Here is a 16,292-nt window from a genome sequence, read left to right on the forward strand (position 1 = left end):
AGCCAAATGCGCAACTGTACGATGGAAGGTGGTGGAGCTCCATCAGTTGCTACCTTACTATCGTGGCTGGACTCCGGGGCCGTGGGCATCCATCACTGGACTTGGCGTTGCTGTGGATGCGAACTGCTGAGCGGTAGGAGGCATCGTTGTCACCCTAGACAGCGGCCATAGTTAGGGTTAGGGACCACGATGAACGACTGGTCTGCTAAACCCGCAACATGTGGCGTGAACAGGATGGTCAGAGTAAAGGGAGAGGATCCAGAAGTCCCAGGGGTACTGGAGAAAGCCTCCCTCTACCCCGACCACGACTGCAATCACGACTAGCAGCCTGATCCACAGCACCTCTTTCTGTTGTCATGTATGCATGTATCAAAACCTGCCGTAACACAGTCAATGTACATCTTTCAGACAATATCAAACAACTCCAGCCACAATATTCAGTAATTCAATTCAATAATTGAAACACTTTTTAAAGTTGATTTTTAAAGTTCAAATTCAAAATCAAAATAAGAAAATCCAATTCAACAATCAATAAAACCTTAGCCGATTCATAAACTCAAATTCAACAATCTTCAAATACGTATAAAAACGTAGTCTCCATACTCATCATATATATAATTTAACCAAGTTTTCATAAGAAAAGAAAAAAATAATTAAATAGAAAACAAAGATTTTTTTTACTCTACTAACAAAATTCTGTTAGGAAAATGTTTCATTCAACATATTGTTTACATACATGTGGATATAATCTATTAAAAAAAATAGTTGGTTGTAAACAACCAGACATAAACACCCATTTTTACTTTTATTAAACAAAAGAACAGGTTAAACTAGTTTTCTTTTTCAAATATGCATCCTTATTAAGTAACATATGCTTTAATATAAATTAATTTCTCAATCATTTTTGGATTTGTTAAAATAGATAGCTTGACAATTTTTTTAATTCACAACAAAATATTTTAGCCTAATATAAATATTTCAATTAACAAAATAAAGTATAATCTAATCAAAGTTCAACATGCATCAGCATTAAGCATACAAGCTCCTATTTTTAATATTCGCATTTGAATTTGTTACCTATTTTTGCAGAGGCAGAATCGATTCGAAGAGGAGAAGCTGGGCAGCGGTGGTGGTGATGGTGGTGACGAGCAGACACCAGAGATGCAAAGCTGGGGAACGGCGGTGGTGGCTTTGTGGTGCGGCGTGGCGATTTGGAGAACGGAGAAAGTTAACGGTGAAATGGCAAGGAGAGAAGACGGAGAAGAAGAAGAATAAGAGGATCTCGGGTGTGGGTGACCTGACGACGACGGGGAAGGGGCTGCGATGGTGGTGGTGTCGGCGGCGGTAGATGGTGGTTTTGGGGAGAGGGAAGGAGATGGTGATTTGGTGGTCTAGTGAGAGAGGGAGTGAATCTGAATGAGGGGAAAGAGGGTTCGCGTTTTAAATTTATGTCCCAGTTACTGTTTTTTCGACGGTAAAATTTTGTGGGTCATCAAAACGCATTGTTTCACTAATTGGCTTTACCGTTGGAAAAATCCGCTGATAAATCGGATGATAAAGAACGCATCATTTTATTTTTGTTTCTATCCAAATATTACTAACGAATTTACTGTTGGATCTCAAAATCCACCGGTAATTACTAAACCTTATGACTTTGACGAAATTATCGCCGGTAAATCTGACGAAAATCTCGCCGCTAACGTCCAACAATAAATCTGACAGTAGTCAACATTTTTCTTGTAGTGTGATAGAGGAATTTGGGCTGATTGAGACCAAACCAGTATCTATACTAATGGATTATTCAACTCACTTGTCAAAGACATCTAGGGACCCAATTGATGATTCCACCTTATATGGAAGACTCATGGACAAGTTGCAATATTTGACTAACATTCGACCAAACATTGTCTTTTCTGTCAGAAATTTCAGTTACTATCTAGAAGCTCCAACAACTGAGCATCACAAAGTAGAACTGAGAATACTGTGCTACCTCAAGAAGAACCCAACCACTGGTCTTTTCTTCTGTTTAGACAATGATTTCATTCTCATTAGCTTTGTGGATGCAGATTGGATACCTGCCTTGACACAAGGCGGTCATCAGTTTCTAGGAATTTGAATCCTCTAAATTTTGGATTTTTATTTGAGAGGATAAAGTGTGATCTCTCACTCTTGAATGTTTTTTCTTAGTCCCACCTATGAAATAAATGGTGAGAGATCACACTTTACCTTCTCAAATGAAATCTAAAATTTAGAGGATTCAAATCCCAGATTCTAGATATTGTTTCTTCTTAGAGATCACATTAATCTCTTGGAAAAGTAGTAAAAAGCAAAAGGAAAGTATGAGGAGACAATATCCTTATTGTACAATGCATACAATGAGGTTTAATTGTAATCAAAGTTAAATATGGGTAATTATTTAATTTTGAATTCTTTCTAATTTGAAATTTGAATTAAATTAGGATTACCCTCAGTTATAGAATCAAAACAACGAATTCCTCTTTCAAGACGGCCTGACTTCCATTCTCTCGATTAATCCGAGAATCTCGATTAACAACGAACTGCCGTCTGTCTGCATCTGTTTCAACCGCCCAGCATAGGTCACCGGCAAACACTGCGTCCCGTTGTTCTGTTTCTACCGCCCTCTCGGATCGCACAGTCCACCGCCCAGCACCGCCCTCTCGTCCTCACATTGCACAGCCGGTTTGCCTTCTTCGGAATGTCGACATCGCAAGACGAACGTGTTTCAAACAAGGGTCTTCATTTATGCACACCACCGAGCCGGAATTCGTTAATAGAGTGCGATATGATTGAACTGCTAGTTTGTGTTCCGTCTGAGGTTGCAAAGAATTTATCAAACCAACAGAAAAACTTATCCGGCGATGTCATCGTCCACGGTCAGAAGTCGAACAAGGTGAGCAATGACGATCAACAATTTCTGCCATGGATGGTTAGTTTTTGATTAACATATATTTTTAGTCACAATGAAAATGTGGTGTTTGTTTTTATGTTTAATGGAATATTTAGCTGCTATATATACAACATTACAACATTAGTTGCCCGTGTTCTTTCGTTTATTTATTTTAACTAATTTTTAATTTTATTTTTAGTGTTTAGATTAGGCTTAGATTAATGGATTGATACATTTTGGATTTCAAAATATTTGATGGCTGATTTTTCTAGATTGATTGCTGCTTAAATTGAGTTTAAAATCCCTGTTTACATATTGTGCACACCATATGCTCGATGAAATGCCTGAGTGAAACTTTTTGTTTAATTCTTATGTTTGGCCAGCATTTGTCTTAAATTTTGTTATCTTTAGGCATTATAATTCAGAATTGTGTAATGTTATGCTATTTTTAATGATGTTTAGATTGAGTTTTGACAAGGCACTTGATTATTAGTTTTGTTTAAACACCAAATTGGTTTACAATTTTAAATTTCGTCATTTGATTAATGTAATTTAAGAAGTGCATATCATGTTTAGTTAAGTGAATTGAATGGAATTACCTATTCATGTATGTTTTAAACATTCCACATAGTTGCTATTAGATTTTTTTAAAATTCCCATCCTTATGCTTTCATGCCATGCATGCACAAACAAATTTGGTCACAACTCACTTCATAGATGGAAATATATGCTCTAAGTGGAGATGCTGTTCATTTTGGATGCTCACTAAATGTGTTTTTTATTTTTGCATTCTTTTTTATTTTTTCACGCTATATAATATTGCTAGAAAAATGTACAATTGTGCATAACATATAATTTTACTCAAAGGCCACAAAATTTTAATTAGCAAGTCCACAATACATACAACACTAATTACTACTATAAGAAAAATAAATTAATTAATAAACAAATAAGAAGAAGAAATAAGAGAGGATTGACAAGGAAGAAATTGAAGAAACGAAAATGGAGAATGAGAGTGTATCATTCACATCCAAGAAGAAATAATGGGCTTTTTGACTTTTTCAAAGCATAGAAATGGACTTAATTTTAGGTTGTGTAGGTACGATTCAGTTATGGCAGATCCATGCATGCTCTATATAAATACTTAATATAAGCCTAACTAATTAGGTGAGACTTTTTATGAGTACACTTTTCATTGTTATTATTTCTTGTAAGTTATGTATAGTAATAAATTTTTAATGATATTTTTGGAAAAAGTATTAATAAAATATTTTTAGTTGAAATTTGTTTAATAGTACGGTATCTAATTAGTTTGTTTGTTTGTGTATGTTTGATTGTAAGTCATAGAATATACGGAAATTATTGGAAGTGATGATATGAATCTTGTTGATAAGGTTTAGTCTCTAGTATATTGTTGTTTTTTCGTGAACCGCATATTTGAATCGACCATTAATCCTCATGTTCATCGAATGATGTCTGTTTTGAATTGATTCGCAGTTATCGGATCATAGTTGCCTTGCCAAAGACGAAATACCAAGAGTTGGGATTTGAAGCTGGCTTAGAATTTTTATGCAACATATGCAAAGAAAGTCGGTTTCGATTCAATAGCGTAGCAGATGATTATTTCTATTGATACCCATATGGTTATTTTGTAATGGCCTTGGTGTGATGTGTATAATTAGTTTCAATTATGTTAAAGTGGATATTCGATTTAATAGGATAGCGGATGTTTATTTCTATTATTACCCATATGGTTATTTTGAATAGTTTGGGTGTAATGTGTGTGATTCGTTAAAAGTATTATAAACTGGATATTCGATTTAATAAGAAAGCAAATGGTTATTTCTTCCAGATGGTTATTTCATATAATTTGGGTGTAGTGTGTGATTCATTAAAAGTAATTTAAATTGGATGTTCGATTCAATAGGGTAGCAGATGATTATTTCTATAATGGTGACCAGATAGTTATTTTGAATAGTCATAGTGTATTTTGTGTGTGATCAGTTATAAGTATTTTAATTTAGATATTTGATTCAATAGACTAGTGGATGTTTATTTCTATTGGTACCCAAATGGTTATTTGGAATAGTACGGCCATATGGTTATTCAGAATCATATACACAATTTTTTCTGCCATTATAATTAGTCTTCCATAAAATTCAGAACCGAAGTAATTCGTCATGAGTCTTTACAATATCCATAAAAAATATTTCTATATAACTATGTATTATTCTTAAAATTTTAACACGAGTCTTTACAACATCCATGATCGAAAATAATAAAGTCATAAATATGTAGACATCAAACATTATGCAACTATAGTATTTACAACCAATTTAACTAATATTTAGTTAAGCCACCACTAAAAGCAATCTCTTTTTGTATCCATCTTTTCCTACAAAATTGAATATCCGTAATTCATAGAAATTAAAAGTCAATCACATGAACCAAAAACAGATAAAGAAAAGAATTCTAAAATATCAAGCCAAAACTCTATCAAATTTCATACAGTTCGCTTTAATCCAAGCATCCATGAACCATGTGTTATTACTATCTTTGCTATAATTTAAAAAAAGAATATGAAAATCAAACGCAGAATACCCACAGTCGTGCACAGTATGAGTACACAGGCAGATAACAAAAAATCAAGTAAAATTTACCTGCTATATATAACATTACAAACTTTTTCAACCATTTCTATGCTAAAGTTAGATCGCCATGAATTGCAACAATCTCAACCAACATCATACTACATATGCTGTAAGATACTAAAATTGAACCCAATGATTGTCCAGTGCGTATAATCACTCAAATCAGAAGCAAAATTTGTCCATAGTACAACATGCAACAGAGATTACGATTCAACTAATGAACAAGTAAACCCACTTATGTTGGATGGTTAGTCTACTGTCAGCGATGATGTTTGTAGTGGTCTCGGTGGATAGTCGAGGAGCAGGCAGCTAATCTTCCATGATCGGATGCTCGGCTGCCACCAGTGCGACGGGTTTGCTGGATACGACAGATTTTGCGCGACGAGATGTGCAACGGAAGAGGACGAGGCTGGGCTGCAGATCGGGTCGCCGGCGTAGTGCGCAGGGGCTGAGCTCCAGTGATGTTGAGGTGTGCAACGGTAACAGAGTGAGGGACTTGAGAGGAGCGATGAATGACGCTCGCGAGGACCGGTCGCCTTCCGAGGTTGCAGCTTCCGGCGCACGTGGTTCTCCGTCGATAGGCGTTTCTGCAGCGACGGGGAGGGTTTTGGGTAAGGGAGACAAAGCGTGAGAACCGAAAGGATTGGGTAATTGGAGAAAATTTGAAATAGGATTAATTTGGTGGTGAGGTAAATTAAACAGCCATTAGGAATTAAGGTTATTTTGGGTTTATTACTCTTTTAATGAAAATTGGGTTCTAATAAATAACCTATTGTAGCTATTGTATACATATTTTATTATCTTTCTAGCGGGACTCAAAAACAAACTATATCACGAACGTCATCAGAAGCGGAATATCGAACACTTGCAAATACTACATGTGAGGGATTGTGGCTTCTTCGATTGTTGCGAGTTTTGTGTTGACCATGTGAAGACATTCATATTATATAATGACATTCAATTAGCACTCTATATGGCAGCCATTCCGATTCTATATGAGAAAACAAAATATATAGAGGGTGACGGTCACATTATGCACAAAAAAAAAAAAAAAAACCAATGAGGGAGTCTTGAAATTACTACCAGACACATCTGCAAATCAGACTGCATACCTACTTACTAAAATACTTGCACTAAGGCTCTTTAACTCATGCTATCACAAACTAGAATTGTTAGATATTTACACTTCTAATTTGAGGAGGATGTTAGTTGATATAATACCATGCTATTTATATCCTGCTGTTAATTTGTTAGATATTAACTTACCATAATTAGTGTAGAGTCATATTAAGTAAGAGTAATTAATAGTTAGTTGGAGATTAACTAAGCCAGAGTTAATTAGCTAATACTCTGACGTATATATTATATGCCTGCAACAGAACTTTAATCTTAGTGATCCTTCATTCTATTTACCATAATCTCTCTCTCGAGCTTCTCTCTTCTCTCACACTCTCTGTTCTTGCAATCTTCCACGGCTCAATATTTTCACATAAGTTCCTAAGGAAAAATTAACACTCAATATCTTGAACATTTTCAAGAATACAGATCTGTCATAAAAGAATATATTCCCCAGTGAAGCATCAACTATGAAGTCCAAATTTGAAATCATGTTATATAAAAATAAAAAATAAAAAATAAAAAAAGGGAAAAGAGACACAGAGAGAAATATTGTCCAAATTTGAAATGATTAAAATCGAGTACTCTAAAAGACCAAACACAGGAACAACCGAGAGACATAGAGAATAGACTTTAATCTCGTGATCATCTGCAAAAGTGGTTCAAACCAAGATTCAAAGTTTACGTACAAAACTGATATTCTAATCGAACCTGGAAGACAAAAATTTAAAGAAAGAAAGAAGGAAAAAAAAAGTTCTCATATATATAACATGTATAGGATCCAACGCTAGCTACGTTGCCATCGCCAGTGTCCCACTTCAACCTTTGTCACTTAACAATTAGCGAGTCAGTGAGTGTCGCAAATAATTTAAGACTTCAGCATTTTTTTTTTCCTCTCCCTTTTCTTTTTGTTTCGGTTTATCTTGAACCAAGTGTTAATTACCACTGGTACACAATGTTCACTTTTGCTGTGTTTGAATATTATTATCTTTAAAATGTAAATACAGACAAAATAGATACATAATAAACATAAACACAATTTTTTTTGTCTTTCTTATACAAAAAATAAAAAATTATGTTTCTCATGTGTGATTTGTCTTAATTTCTTTTTTTTTTTTACTTTAAAAATATAAAATATCTGTCTTCTTTTAACTTTTACTCTATCTCTTGTCCTTTGTATTTTAATTATTTCTATCTCAAAAATAATATCCAAACGCAACCTTAATTATACAAAAACTATATTTTTCATCATAGCTTGTCAATATTAGTTTTCATCAATATCTTAAATTCTATTAAATAAAATTTCATCATCACATAATCTAGGATGCATAGTTCAGTCATTCATATATATATATATATATATATAATTAACTATATTTACAATTGGTCATACAAGCTACAACCTCATATAATTAAATTATAAAAAATATTAATTAAAAAATTATTAAAATTTATTATTTTCAATTATTAATTTAATTTTTTAGTTTAATAATTTAATAATATATTTTAATTTATATTTTTAAATATTAATGATTAATTAATAATTAAAAATAATAAATTCCGATAATTTTTTAGTATTTCTCTTAAATTATTTGTTCATCCAATTTTTTGTAGAGATACGATAAAACTTAAGTTGGATTCAGTATGCTTTTTGGGTGCAGATTCACTGAGCTATATTACTTCGTTGAGGGGGAATGCTAGCATTACTTAAGTTGAGCATGCCGTTTGAAGAATGAAAAATGTGAATAGCACGCAAGGGATCCAATTTGAGAATTTCTCTTTAATTAATGAGTACATGCACCCACCTGACCAAAAGTACCCATATATATCCTTATTAATCATTCAAAACTAGGAAACTGGTTAGATTAAGTAACTAGCTAATAGTATACTACTATATTATTATTACTGGAAACGTGAAGAGCAAATCAAACCAGAATATTTATATAATATAATACAAAAACTAAAAACGGGAAAGATAAAGAAACGTTCTTTTAAGGTTATAGACACATAGATACAGTGGTTTTAATAAGAGGAGCTTTGACCAAAAAGTTTAGGAGACAATTAGAGGTTACAGAGTTGTGGTCTGAGATGATGTTATATATGTTATATTATGACACTGACAAGGAATTAACTTTCTTATAGGACGGCTTATTAATTAGGTGTGTTCTCCTACGATCCTTTTCTAAATGTTGGTCCACTATGCTTCCTACATGGTTTACCACTTTAATTCTTGCTCCTCCTTTTCCTTCCTCCAATTACCTATTGAATTGTTACATACACTTGTTCATCTCAATGTGACTAACTTGTTGGTACTTCACTACTTTGAATAAACCTTATCTGCCCAAAGGAGAATTAGATAGAATCCCGTCAACCACAAAATCACTGGACCAATCCAATCCCAATCCAACGTAGCAAAAAGTTCTCTCTCTCTCTCTCTCGTCTCGATGGAATAATAATAATGGATATCAAATTTGAACACCCCATAAAGAGAAAAATTAAAAGAAAAAATAAAAAATCCCAAACCCCTAAGTAAGAGAAAGACAGACATTCCAGTTGTATCTTGTTGCTTTTGAGGAATGTATAATTTTAGTCGTTCCCAAAGTTTATTTTAGTAATAATTGTGTTACTTATTATTTTATATTTATATTCCTACTACTGTGTATGATTTGTATCTGTCCGCTACCAAATGAATATGATATTATTCTAATTGTAATAAAATAGTGGAGGTTGAGCATATTAAGTAGTGCTTGAATTGCATGCATGCAAATGCAAATCACCCCCCGGGATACCCACGTGGCATCTTGGATGATGATATTAATTTATTATGGATTGAATTGATTGATTTTAGGATTTCCGTCGGATTATGAATTAGTATAAGCAGATGCTACTAAAACATTGGGAAAGTGGAACACTATGACAGGGGGTGTGTCCCACCAAATCCAACGAGCCACGTAACATCATCATTAACCAAAGCATTACATGTAAGACCGTGCAAAACAGCGGTTGTGAGGCGGTGACACCACCAATTCCATTCAATACACGCACGCTTTTTTTCTTTGTTTCCGGGTTTACCTGCCTTAACTTTGCTAGAATAAATCAACTATTTATTTTATTTTTTAATAATAATAAAAATAAAAAATAATCATTAACATATTTATCAGAAATTTAATATTAGTTATTTTATACTTTATTGTTAACCATTTTTAACCACGATTATATAATTGTTGATAAAATTTGTGGTTAAAATGTTTTTAGTGACCATAAACAATATATAATAAAAAATTTTAAAAATTAATTATAATATAAGTCAATTCAAATTAATTTTTTTATTTTTAATTTAAAAAATTAAAATAATAAAAAATTAATTTTTTTTGGTAATAAATTTATTTTTTAATTAATAAACTCTAGTTGATTATATTTTTAGTTGGTTTTTTAAGAGTGTGTTTAAAAAAAACAGAAAAACTAAGACTTAAATCTTTGTATTCTGTTTGATATAAAATATATTAAATTAAGTTATATTTTAATATTATATTTAATTTAAAATAAATATAAAAATTAATAAATAAATTTAAAATTTAAAAAATTAAATAAAAATATTTTTAATAAAAAATTATTAAAAATTCAGTCCCTATTATCAAAATTTCATTATTGTTATTAAAAATTTATCAATGAAAATAATTTTTATTATAGCTTAACTTCTTCGAAGAATGAAAGAGGGATGATTTTGCAAGTCCCACACACTTTGATAATTCCCACTTGACAAAGAGCATAATCAGATTCTCACTGATATAATGAACGGAACGGAGGGATTATTTTATTTTAGATAAACACTTTCTATCTTTATAAACCAATTAACCATATACTATACTTACTCTTCATTATTTATTAGTATACAATAATGTCATTTTTACATTAAAATTAATTTTTATGCATTAACCAGAATAAATAGATACATATAGATAACAAAGTACCAAGGGAACAATAAGTTATGGATTTAGCTAATAAATATCCTAATAACATTAGTCAAAGTGTTAAATATAAAAAGTTTATATTGAAAACTAAAATCTCAAATTTTGTATATAAACTAAAAACATTGTTTAAAATAAGCAATCTTCATTAGTGTATTTAAGACAATTGTCAGATAAATTCATATAAGTGATTAGAGAGCGTTTGTTTCAAGAAATTTTAATTTATTTTGGAAAATATCTATGAAAATATATTATTCTTATTTTTGTTTGGAATTTTAAAAATTGATTCTTAAGAATAATTTGTTACTTAAAAAAAATGTTAGTATTTGATATTCTAATGTCAATAAAACAAAAAATTAAAATAACTAGTTTTTAATTATTATGTTTTGTGTTAAAGAGTTTCTCTATTTATTCATATTGAGATTACTTTGAGAATTAAGAATTTATTTTCAATAACATGCATAATAAAATATATGTACTATAATTTATTCTTGATAACATTAAAAATAATTCTCAACCATTTATAGTATTTAAACAAATTTTTTTATAATACCCACCTATACTATGTTCAGAACTCAGACATAATATTCCTTGAATATAGTTATTTGAAATATATTTCTTAATGGTACTTAATTTTTGCATGATATATACTAATTTAGTCATTTGTTTGGTGTGTAGGTACAGACGCAAGAATAGGGCGTGTGAGGCACGTGATAAAGGAGAGGGGAGAGAGTGTGTGAGTGTATATGCACGGAGGGAGGGTCGCGTGAAGAGGAGAGAAACAAAACAAGGTTGATTGTTGTGTTGTGGTGTGTTAAATGACAACGTAACGCTTAGCGTCTTGGGTTAATCGTAGTTGGTTTGGTCGTAGTTTACAAAGCGAGAGAGAGAGAGAGCATCTTTTGGAAAGCGGTGGTCTCGTCCCGTTTGTCTAACTCACCCTTCATCAATCTCTAGACGATCTGATTCTCTCTCTCTCTCTCTCAAATGTTTTTTTGAATCTTTTCATCCAATGGAAATTGGATCCATCTTGCCCTTGCCCTTCCCCTTCTCCTATCATTATGTGTAGTGGGGTCCTTTCACTCTCTTTTTTTTTTTTGAATTAAAATTGAAAACAAGAGTTACGGTTGGGAGTTATGGTTCTTTGTTTTTTATTTGATGTACTTATTATATATACATTTGACCCTTTTTTGTTTTTTTCTTTTAGGCTTGGTTTTTGTATCTTTGACCCAAAGAATCAATTCTCCAGAGAGTCTAGTGGGCTAGATAGTAAGGCAAGTAAGATTTGCAAAGGAAGAGAGTTGCTTTGATGATTGCAGAGTATCTGAAATGTGATATACTAGTTGGCTTTATCTCTATCTCTCTCTAGCTTTATCATGCATGCATCTTGCCTTGTGTTGTGTTGTGAATCTAATGGAAAATCTGATGGATCTTTTTTCTTCTTATCTAGTAGTTGTAGTAGTGAAACTAGTAATACTGTTGATGGCATAAGCAACTGGATCCTAAAAAGCAATGTGGATTATTATTATACGGCATGAGGTTACTATGATGACGAGCTTGGCTTTCTTGTTATAGATTCACGTGATTCCCACGGTACGGCTCAGCCAGCCACAGGTGGAAAAATTTGGAGAACATATATACCATACCCACCACTGTCTCAGATTTGATTTTGATGGATTGGACGCCCCTATAACAACAACAACTAACGGAGTCGAGAGAGCATGTTCCACGACTAGTCATTCTTCTATTGAAAATTATACATACTACTTTCTCCCTCATTCACCCTCTCACCAATGTGCGTGACAACTACTTCCACTACTACTACTAACATAACCATCAAATAAAACCTTTATTACTATATAATCAGAAATAAACGTTTATTGAGGAAATAATTAATTTTCAATACAAAAATAATTAATTGATGAAATAATTAATTTTCACTACTACTACATTGTCACGTCATTAAAAATAATTAATTTTCAATACAAAAATGTGATGAAATAAACATATAAAATATATTGAGGAATTTATTCCTTGTTTTTTCCATGACTTCAACCAAATAATGCATGCATTCTTTGGTGACAAGTACTTTTATTAATTAATCTTTATTTCTTTAACTCTCTTTTTTCAAATGAATAAATAAATATGAGGCTCCTATATATACAACGTGACATGAATTCATAATAGGAGTTTTATGCACATAAAAAAACATTTACCAAGAATAAGATTTTAATATTTTAAATCAATTATTACATATATTAATTTTTAATTTTGAATACAATTTTTGATACCCCTGATAATAAGAGCCTGAAACTCTTGCAGTAATTAAGAAGTGTTGGGCGTTCAACTTTCAATTCCCATGCAATACAACAAGTAGTATAGTAGATATTTGTGGGAGAAATGAAATCTTAATAATTAAAAAGAGAAATACTAGTAGTAGAGTAGTAAATTAGCAGAGAGAAGAAGAGACGGGGTTGGGAATATACTGGTTGTTGTATAAGGCATTGAGATTAGTGAATGAATGTGTTGGATTACCAAGAAGGGAGGGCAAAGGGTATATGAGGGTTAAGAAGAAAATAAAAAATATTGGGATTAGAGCAGGGGAGAGGAGAGGGGGGTTGGGAGCGTGAGAATAAGTGGAGTAGGAGTAGTAGTAGTATTCCATTTTCCTTGGGAGGGTGGCAGTGGCAGAGGCAGAGAATACGGATACGGACAGAGGTTTTTGATGTATCTATCTGTATTGGGTTTGAGACAGACACTAACAATGGCTCCATGTCCTCGTGATCGGAGAAGGGCAGATCCGTGGAAGACTGTTCCCCCACCTTAGTCACGTGCCCTCTTTGACCACACTCCCCCCCCCCCTTTTCCCCCCTTTCTTTCTATTTCACTGCTTACCCCTATTGCTATAAATTGAAAGTACGCAAGGGCAAATCTCATACAAAGTCACAAATAGTGCCTCTCTCTCTCTCTCTCTCTCCCTTCCCCCACCACTGGGTCCCTCTCCTGAAAAAACAACACAGTCCCCCACCATATATATATAAGTCTCCATTTGCAATTAACGACAACGTGGACTGCACCCCTGCTGACTGGTATTTCGCCATTTTATAAACCTCTCAAGCTAGCAGACAACAAGCCCTTCTCATATCTCCGTACCCCCACCCTCATTCATTATCTATCTCCAACTTACAATTACCATTCCATTTCAAACATTTTATTATTGCACTTAGCTTCCCCCATTTCCCCCTTTTCCCCTGTACTGTACTTGTCGCCTGATCTGCAATAAAAGGCCTCCTCATACAACTGCCTCATCACCAATCATCTCCTAAATTCAAATTCCGAGAAGGGAAACAACAATGATGCATCATCGATGTTGCAGCGGAACTACTCATCAGGGGCACGTCATGGGTCCCTGCACATGTGCTATGTTCCATGGCCAAACAACCACCAATTCCTTCTCCATGCTATTCTCCATGCCCAACCACCACAACAACCCTTACGATCAACCTCATGATATCATTTACTCCTCCTCTTCTTCCTCCTCCTCCGTCGACTGCACCCTCTCCCTCGGTACCCCTTCCACCCGTTTCACCGAAGACGAAGAGAAGCGTACCCGCCATGAACGTCGTTCCTCCGTCTCCAACTTCTGCTGGGATTTGCTACAATCCACCAAACACAACCACTCTCAAACCAAGTCCTCCTCAAACCGCCCCTCCAACAACGCCGATCCTCTCCTCGCTCGTCGTTGCGCCAACTGTGACACCACTTCTACACCGCTCTGGAGGAATGGCCCCCGTGGCCCAAAGGTACATACATTTCTAAATCAAATATCTTATTACAAATAAACTTCTCTGTTCGTGTTTGGTTCTTATTGAAATGGTGAATTTCAGTCTCTATGCAATGCCTGTGGCATACGGTTCAAGAAAGAGGAGAGGAGGGCCAGTGCAGCAGCCGCCACCACCGCCGCGGCTTCTGGTAGCGTGATGGATTCATCGCAGATGTACAGCCACCACAACAGTAACTCGTGGTACGCGCATTCGCAGAGCCAGAAGATGGCCGCGGCGGCGATGGGCGGCGAGTTCCGTTTCGTTGACGACGGTGATGTCCGGGACTCCGAAAACGGCATTCCGTTCCTGTCGTGGAGGCTCAACGTTACTGACAGAACAAGCCTCGTTCACGACTTCACAAGATGAAAAGAAAGAACAACGTTATCATCAAATATGAATAACAATATAATAACAGAACCAAAAACATCACAACTCTCTCAAAGAAGGAGGAAGTAGCTTTCTAGTACTAATATCTAATCTATCCATCCATCCATCCTCCAACCAAACCAAGCAGTTATATACGTCAACGTTTTACGATGATCATGATGATGAGGAGGATGATGTAGAAGATATTTTTGATTGCGACGGTTGTGGTCTCGTCAATATGATGTTTTTTTCTTTTTAATTTTAAATTGATCTTTTTTTCCCGTTTTGTTTGCTTCCTATTCTCCGTCTTGCATTTGCATAGGATGGAGTGAGAATGGGATAATTCTATATTCTTAGTTTGCTTTCTCTTTGGACTTAGCTTCTTTCTTTAACTTTCTCTTTCAGTTACATATGAACCTTTTTTTTTGTAGCCTCACTACTACTTTTCATGTTAGTCATTATAATATCTAGTTGATGTTGACCATGATTATTGACCGTTTGATTTGCAAGCAAGGGCTTTATAACTTGGGCCTTTTATTTATATGTATCAAGCTTTTATAGTAGTGGTAGTATTAGCCCTTCACGTATTTGTAATTTTCACATCACAAGATCGAGATTCATACACATATGATGCAGATAATAATGTATTAATTGGAGAGGATATGAGAGAGGGAGTAAGTCGTAGGTGCATTTTGGTAATTGGAAAGAGGCAAAGTCTCTCTCTTTCTATCTCTGTTTTGGTCCAATGCCGATGTTGGATCACTGTACTGTTGTGTCTGAACCGGACACTGTGCGGTTCAGAACAGTAAAACTGAAGTGTCTTTTTAGTTTGAACACTGCGTCGAATCTAACCCTCCAATGAAGTTTGTGTATGTTGCCCTTCCTGAAACTCTTACTCAGTCAACTTTTTCTCATTCATTAAACCCACCATCATTGCCCTTATCCCTATATATTACGTACTATCGTTTATATTCTTTTCGGTAATCTATGTTGGTGATTCTTACGGTATCGTTAACTTACTAAAAAAAATGAAAAATTAATATTTAATTTTAAAAATATAAAAAAAATTAATTTGAAATATTTAAAATTTAAAATTAGATATTCTAAATTTTAAATTTTTATTTTAGAAGGTAAAGTAGTGTGATTTCTCACTCTCCAATGATTTCTCTCTCGTATTTTTTCTTTATTCCACCTATAAAATAGGATTTGAATCCTCTAAATTTTAAATTTTACTTTAAAGGTTTAAATATGATCTATTACTATTTATTTCATAAATAGGACAAAAAAAAACATAAGAAAAAAATATTCAATAATAAAAGATCTCACTTTAAAAAAAATTTAAAATATGAAGAATCCAAATTTTATAAAATAAATAATAAAAAATCATATTTTACCATCTAAAATAAAATTCAAAATTTTAAAAATTTAAATTCTTAATATTTATCACAAAAAATAAATT

The 16,292-nt window shown here is 33.5% G+C and overlaps 1 protein-coding gene across 1 annotated transcript; it reads left to right on the plus strand.

Annotated features, from left to right (window-relative positions):
- Nucleotides 1-2,716: 2,716 nt before the first annotated feature.
- On the plus strand, nucleotides 2,717-15,195 carry LOC130980421 (GATA transcription factor 18-like). Its single transcript, XM_057904105.1, has 4 exons — nucleotides 2,717-2,947; nucleotides 13,415-13,474; nucleotides 14,036-14,446; nucleotides 14,531-15,195. Exons 1-4 carry the CDS (start codon nucleotides 2,717-2,719, stop codon nucleotides 14,831-14,833), a joined length of 1,005 nt encoding a protein of 334 aa, XP_057760088.1. The 3' UTR covers nucleotides 14,834-15,195.
- The last annotated feature ends 1,097 nt before the right edge of the window (nucleotides 15,196-16,292 follow it).

Source organism: Arachis stenosperma, chromosome 5 (assembly GCF_014773155.1).
Source record: "Arachis stenosperma cultivar V10309 chromosome 5, arast.V10309.gnm1.PFL2, whole genome shotgun sequence".
NCBI classification, from domain to species: Eukaryota; Viridiplantae; Streptophyta; class Magnoliopsida; order Fabales; family Fabaceae; genus Arachis; species Arachis stenosperma.

Bases quoted from the DNA above. Each gene is read 5' to 3' on its own strand.
- LOC130980421 (XM_057904105.1), top strand. From the start codon at position 2,717: ATGTCGACATCGCAAGACGAACGTGTTTCAAACAAGGGTCTTCATTTA. The intron at 2,948-13,414 runs GTTAGTTTTTGA...TAACAATGGCTC, and splicing joins AACAATTTCTGCCATGGATG to CATGTCCTCGTGATCGGAGA. The intron at 14,447-14,530 runs GTACATACATTT...GGTGAATTTCAG, and splicing joins ATGGCCCCCGTGGCCCAAAG to TCTCTATGCAATGCCTGTGG.